The 7,139-nt window shown below is 50.0% G+C and overlaps 1 protein-coding gene across 1 annotated transcript in view; it reads right to left on the reverse strand.

The window, feature by feature from the left end:
- Positions 1–7,139, reverse strand: part of Trio (trio Rho guanine nucleotide exchange factor) — a gene marked incomplete at its 5' end in the record, with an annotated part of 293,865 nt that overhangs the window by 67,835 nt on the left and 218,891 nt on the right. Inside the window, one exon of the mRNA XM_028767531.1 lies at positions 5,965–6,208. Within this exon, the coding sequence (XP_028623364.1) occupies positions 5,965–6,208 (244 nt within the window). The remainder of the gene's footprint in view (positions 1–5,964; positions 6,209–7,139) is intronic.

Genomic DNA, 7,139 nt, shown 5'->3' on the forward strand with positions numbered 1-7,139 from the left:
CGAGAGAGACAGAGAGACAGAGAGACAGAGAGACAGAGAGACAGAGAGAAAAGAGAGAATCTACTTGAAATACACTGTTGACACAAAGCCACAAGGCAGATATGACATTCTCTAGAAGTTGAAGATGGGATTACTGTAACTCTGTTTATTCCTACGGATGCAACAATGGATCTTAAAATGGGGTAAGGACAACCCATGTCCATGATCAAGGTGCCAGCAAACTCGGTGTTTGGTAAGGTCTGTCCCTCAGAGATGAGGCCTGTGTTCTTGTTTGGTGGAAGGACAAAGGGTTCCTAGGGCTCCTACCTAAGGATACTGATTCTGCCCCTGAGAGCCCTGCCCCAGCCCTATCTGTTAAGACCACCATGACAGAGATTGAATTTTAAAACACGCCTAAGGGAAGGCACTATTTAGCAGCTTGCTGTCCAGTAATTCCACTTCTGGGCTAACAGCCACAATCCCACAGCAGGCACTCAAGGAAGTGTCTGGATGTCCCGTGGACAGCGAGAATCCATCAAAGGGGTGTGAACGTACACAGAGAACAAGACCAGAGACATGATGGAAGAGGATGGACCCCGAAGACATTGAACTAGATAAAGTAAGCCAGTCCCCCCAAAACAGAAAGTGACAGGCCTGGAACTGGGAAGAAGGGCAAATGGTTCGGGGTGTGAGGGGTACAGCGAATCCAGTTTGTAAGATGGCGGTATGGAGAGAGATTGGTTGAAAGTGCAAGGTTGTGAAGACATCCTTGTATAGAACTATAAACTCCAAAATGGCTACAGGGGAATGCCAGCATCACACGCCGTTTATTACAGACATGACGAAGACAGCTGCAGGCATGCGGCCATGTTACTAGTCAGCAAATGGACTGGGTGAGGGAACTTGGGGAGCTCAGTTTGAAAGGGCTGATATGCACACTAAGACGTGAACCTACCTAAGGAAGAGAGGATAGAGAAGAAAGGCTCAGCTGAGGCTTGGAGAGAGGAGAGAATGTGGTTCGCGTTAAATGCAGGGGAACAACGGCATTTCAGTGAACTTAAATGCAAGGGAACTTCCTTACTTTTAATATGGACTGAAGAAAAGGCTGCTGTGAGGGGAGGATCGAGTGCTCGCTTGCCGATGTGAACCTGCCCATGTCTCCACAGGTTCTGTGGTTAAGCCAAAAGCCACAGGCAGCTCTTTTCGGTATATGATTTGCTGTGGTGATGGGTACATACTGAGTTTCGACTGTTAGTTTTGGGCCTCAGTCACCAGACAAAAGATTTTCTCTCTCTTGTTTGTGTTCCTTATTTTTCTCATCCAAAGGAGAAAAAACAAGCTATAATTATAAGCACCTTAAGTGTAGCTGCTTTGTCTAAGTAGGTGTTGTTTTTATTTTATTTTTTTAGACACATCAAAGCACTAGCAGAAAGCACACCTGTCATCTCATTATGGGCTGGCATGAGGAGAAGATGTAAACTTGAATTAGTTTTATTCAAAGAAACTTTCTAAGGAATAGAAATTTAGGGTGGCAGGAACTGCTAAGAACATTAAGCCCTAGTCTATGCATGCAAACTGGCAGGAAAGAGAGGTGGTTAGCGTTCAGGGCTCCCGACAAGAAGGGGCAGCTGTGAGCATACCCCACATAGCCAGCCAGCATCACCAGATCTCCACTCAAAGCCCTGCTCTGCTGAAATGGTTGGGCGGGGGTGACAGTGTTGTTCAAGACATCCTGCTATGTAGCAGGGCTGTAGGGGCAAGCAGGGTAACAGGGGAGCATGCTGGGACACGGCCGTCTGTCCAGGCGATCTTCCAGACACGGTGCACTGGTGAGCACCAGGGAAGGACGTCCCAAGAGTATCCTAAGACAAACTGACACTTTATCAGGACACAATAATAAAGCTAACAATAAATAGTAACAGACTCACACTCTGTACTACAGACATCTGGCCAGTCAGTCAGCGACAGTAAAGTGCCGAGCTGAGGGACGTCGGTGACACCATGATTTCCTCAGGTTTACAAACCTCACCCTGGGGTACTGCATCCAATGAGTGGCCCTCTGGAATGTTCTTGGTTTTGAAAAAAAAAATGAAAGTGCTTCTGGGGGTTGGGAGTTGGGGGTTTGGGCCTATAATCTCTGGTACCCAGTAGGCTGAGGAAGGAGGATGGCCTGCCCGGGTTACCAGCAAAGCTGAGCAACTTGAGAAATACCAGGGCACTAGAAATGCCCTGTTCCTGTCTCAAAATAAAAAGCAAAACAGTGGACTGGGGTACAGCTGGTGTCGAGCGCTTGGTTAACATTCTCCAGGTCTTAGTAGTACCACATAAAATGAATACATATGTACATACATACATACATGCATACATACATACATACATACATATATGCATGAATACTATCAGCCCAGATGGACCTATCAGAAGGCACAGAAGATGTTCTGAAATGGTCTCATGGGAAGTTCAGACATTTCCGACACTCCTGTTTACTTGTGTCATGAGGTAAATAGAAGGTTTACAAGTCCAGACCCTGGGAAGGAACCATTGCTTGGCTTTACTGGGGTTCAGCAGAGATTACCTGAGATCTCCTTCCAGCCAGTCAGAGCCTATTCCCAAAGGAATAAGGTCACTGGTGGTTCTCGGTGTGAGGTGCATGCCTTGAGCTAAGGCAGGGCCCTCCGAAGGGAGGCCAGCCCTAGGTTCTGAAGTCACAGCAGACGGTACAGACCACAGACAGAGAAGACCGGTCAAGCGGGGATTTGCTGAAGCCACATTCTATTTTTGTACAAGCACTGTCTGCTGAGTCGGTGACTAAGATGCTGTGACGGGGAAGAATGGCAGCCAGGCCAGGGGAGTGTCAACACCCCGGGCAATCCCTCTGCCTGTAGAGGACTGCAGAAATGCAAGCTTCCAGAAGAATCTTCCTCCATACAAGGGAGCGGTCTCTCTGAGCTATAATGTTCACGGCTGAGTCAAGTTTCACACACAGAAACATGTTGAACCATAAGCCGCGTGACTCAGTTTCTTTTTGAGTTGATTTTATGTGAGCTGCAGCTCTGTCCTCCTGAAATCACCATATAGGCATGTGTGTCTTGAGACAGGACACCTGGTCCTCAGGAATCCCAGGCCCAGGCCCACCAGGAGAGTCTGAGCCCCACCCAGGGCGAGCATGGAGACCTGTCCAGTTGATAGAGAAGGCTCACCGGGATCCTTCAAGGAGCTTGTTCTTCACAAGCAGCCAGACAGTTAACACTAGTGGCCGCAGATCTATGCACTTGAAGAGTACGGAAGTGTAAGCTGTTTGGACAGCCTATGAGGAAAGCTGCCAGGACTGAACTGGGAAGCAACGCACTTCTCCCTCCTATCTGGATGGGAAACTACGTCTAGGGATTATTGAGAGAGATACACATACATAACGGTCATGTCTTTGTGCTCAGGACTTCTGTGGGGCGGAGCATGCAAGCCAACTTGCTTATCTGACATTGCCAAAGTAATCTGGCCCAGCCACAGAATGACACAACTGGGTTTTGTGAGAACGGACTGGCTCATTCCTGGCTTACCTCCCTCACTGCTGCTCCCGACAAGCCCAGGGCCCTTACAAGGAAACGAGGCTCAGCAGCAGGTACCAGGTGAGAAGACACACATGCACAGTAGGCACCACAGCCCAGCACACACCAATATCTTACCAATTACAATGGCATGCCCCCTCTCTCCACACAGCAGGTAGGAGGATGGGCTGATCAGAGGCAGATCAAGGCACCGTGCTTCCCGAGATGGCAGAGACCTCTGAAGGGCACATATCCTTTCTGGGTGTCATTCTTACTTCACACCCCTTTGCTGCCTGGACTTTCTGACAACGGCCTCTGGTCTGCTGGACGGAAACTCTGGTCAAGGCTACATTTCATGGGCTCGGCCTCAGCAGGATTGTCTGCCAGAAGCCTGCTGAAAAACCTGAAAGTGGGTTCTCCTCCCCTCAGCTACTGCTCTGCTGATGCGCAAATCCTGACAGAGAGGGAGCAGACAGACAGCCTTCAGTTTTCTTGTGAGAAAATTATGACAAACCAGGAAAAGGATAAAACTGAAAACCGGGCCCTTACCGGCCCACTGTGCTCACAGAAGGTCCAGCTAGCTGTAAGGATAGGGTGCCAGAGGCTCGGAGTGGAAGGGAAGACATTCATAGGCTGGACATCACCAAACGTATTTGGACCGAAAACCAGAATGGCCACTTATAAATAGCAAAACCGTACATTCACTGGAGTTCTCAGGACAGAGCCGAGTGTGCAGAGGACAGAAGCTCTCTTCCCCTCAGCTAAGCTGCCACTGAGGGTACCAGGAAGTAAAGAGCACACGGCAGGAGAGGCCAAACAAACACAATCTCTCAGTCCAAGAGCTGTGTGTAGCATGTTCAAGTTCACCAGGGATCCTCAGGAGGACAGAGAAATTTTATTTCCAACCCAAGTTCAAAGGCTAAAATGGATCAGGCCAGCCGTGGGCTAGGAAGGTGGGGTTCAGCACTGGGGGACTTCTCTATGAGCTCCAGCTCCCAGTCACAGAAAAGCCTACACTACTCTAAACCTCCAGAGTCTCCAGAGAAGAAAAGCGATACTCGGCCTCTTCCTAGTCTCATTTATCCTGTGCCTCACTAAGTGTTGGTGTGCTCACATGCTGGCCCTGGGGACCCAGAGCTCGGCTGTAAAGAATTAGATGGGCTAGCTGGAGGCCAGGCCCTGTTACAGTGTCAGTCAACTGAGGGAATTAAGCCACTGTCTAGAGGATGGTACCAGCCTGTCAGGATGTCTGTGGGGAGACTATGGAGGGGAAGGAGGAAGCTGCTAGAATATTCTACAGTTAGTAGAAAAGACTAGGGCAGAGTGGAGTGATGTTCTCTCAGAAAGATAAAACCGGCTATGTTCCCCAACGCTGGACCTATCCATCTTCCGTGCTGTACAACAGGCTGACGGCGGCCACGCCTCCCAGTGCACCCGTACATGAGCTACACACCAGTGCTTCCCCACAGGACAGGGCGTCTCCAGAACGTCTCACTAAGGTGAATGAGAAAGCTAGCCTCCTCCACAGGTGCAGAGCATGAGCTGAGTCCCTCGACAGAACTTTCTACTGTCCATACTGGAGAGTGTCAAAAGAAACGCTAAGTGAAAAACACAGTTTGCTTACCCCCCCCATAAGAACATGTCATTTCAACACATAAAGAGTATACATTAGTGACACGGTGTCTTTTCCACACACTAGAGAGCCTTCCCATCTGCAGCACACACGCCTCCATTCAGACAAGCCACTCTTACACACTCAGCAGCCTTCGGGCCTGAAGCCTCCACGGTGAGCATTTGGGGTAGAGATCTCCATAGGAAGGCTGACACTCACAGGAGGACAGTTCTGCTCTGACACTTTAACCTAGAGGAGCTGTCTGGGAAGAAATACTGCATGCTTCGCAAACTTAAAGCAGGTCTCCAAAAGCTGCCTCTTTGTTCAGGAACACCGAAGGCCTATAAGGGTAAGCTGCATTCTCCCGATGCATGCTGCCACGGAGCGCGGGCTAGCCTCAGACTCCTCATGTCCACAACTAGAAAACGGAGTTGTTAAATAACTCAGGCCCCAATGTGGTCTCCAGGAATTTAATGCTAGCACGGAAAGGCCATGTGAGAACCTGGCTCAAGAAGCTGGGTCCAGTCTCCGCTTCCGTACCTGCTGCTTCCTTGCTTACTTCAAGACAAACAGTGCCTATTCCTTCTTCTCCAGTTACAAATGGCATCGGCCCCCAGAGAGCTGCCCCTTTGAAGCTGATGCCCCTGTTACTCCTCTACCTCAGGAGAGGAGGTCACAGTTTGAGTAGTGGGAGGAATCCTGTCTCCACTGCAGAGCCTTGATCTATCACTGCACTGAAGGACTCTGACAGGAGGGTCCTGTGTGCTCACTGCAGGGCAGACAAGACCTCACTGTGCTCTCTCTCTGTCCCCCTAGGGGCTAGCTTACCTTTGTGGTTGAAGATGCCCTCCATCTCCATGCTACTTCGGGAGTGAGCAATGCACAGTGAGCCACAGGGCACGAGGCCTTCTGCTGCAGGGGACCTGTCAGTGGTGCGCACTAGACACCAGTCCGGCTTGTCGTGAGGCCGCTCCAGAACCTCCACTGTCTGGCCACGGCGAATGGTCAGCTCATTGCTGTTGCAAGCTGTGAAGTCATGGATCACTACCGTCAGCTCGCAGCCGCCAGAAAGCTGGGAGGGACAAAGAGAGAGGGACAGGTCAGCAAGCAAAATCACTCTACGATCTTGGCTAGGAATGTCACCTTCTGCCTGAAACTTTGCAGTAGGGTTAAAGGCATCGCCAGAGCGGGGCTGAGGCTACATACTGTCCCTTTTCCTTAGGAGTTGTGAGGTATGGATGCTCTTCTTCTCATTCCCTATGCTGGGATTTTTCTGAGTTCACTGTAAGTCCAGCGTGATTTCTCATGCATTTCCAAATCTCTCTGAACCCCAGACATTCTAGCTCCCTCTTTAAAAAACACTATGCACTCATCTTTAAAGTCAGAACAAAGCAATAAAACTGCCTAGAGGCTGCTCAGGGGAAAATCATGAGCCAGACAATAAAGTGAGACGAAGCTCTGCGGAGTTTCAAAGCCATAAGCAAGCACCCCTGAGCACCCCTCAGTGCTCCGAACACAGGCTCTCCAAGCATCTTTAGATCAGGAAGGGAGCAGCTCCAAAGAGGGACTGAACAGCCCCTAGGCATTGGCCCTGGAGTGCTCCTCCTCAGGCCCCTCAGAGGACCCGGCTCCGCCCCATTCCTGTGTTTCATCCCCATCATCCCTAAGGAATGTGTGCCGTGCTCACTAGTTCTCAGTACATTAAACATGAGCATACAGCTCATGGATGGAGAATGAATGTCTCGGTGGCTATCTAGAACTCATACAGAAATCACAGCAGATTTGTATTAGCAAGCCTCCTCCATGTGCCTGCCTAGCCCTCTCAGTGTTGCTGGTGCTAACCCTTGAACCTGCGACCCCCATTCTCACTGCCCACTGTACTCACGCCCATGTTGTCTCCTGACACAGACTAGTAGTACTTAAGTCTTTGGTAGCATGTCCATGAGTCCCATGAAAACACACACACACACACACACACACACACACACACACACACACACACA

This window comes from Grammomys surdaster, unplaced genomic scaffold, assembly GCF_004785775.1.
Source record: "Grammomys surdaster isolate TR1022 unplaced genomic scaffold, NIH_TR_1.0 174, whole genome shotgun sequence".
NCBI classification, from domain to species: domain Eukaryota; kingdom Metazoa; phylum Chordata; class Mammalia; order Rodentia; family Muridae; genus Grammomys; species Grammomys surdaster.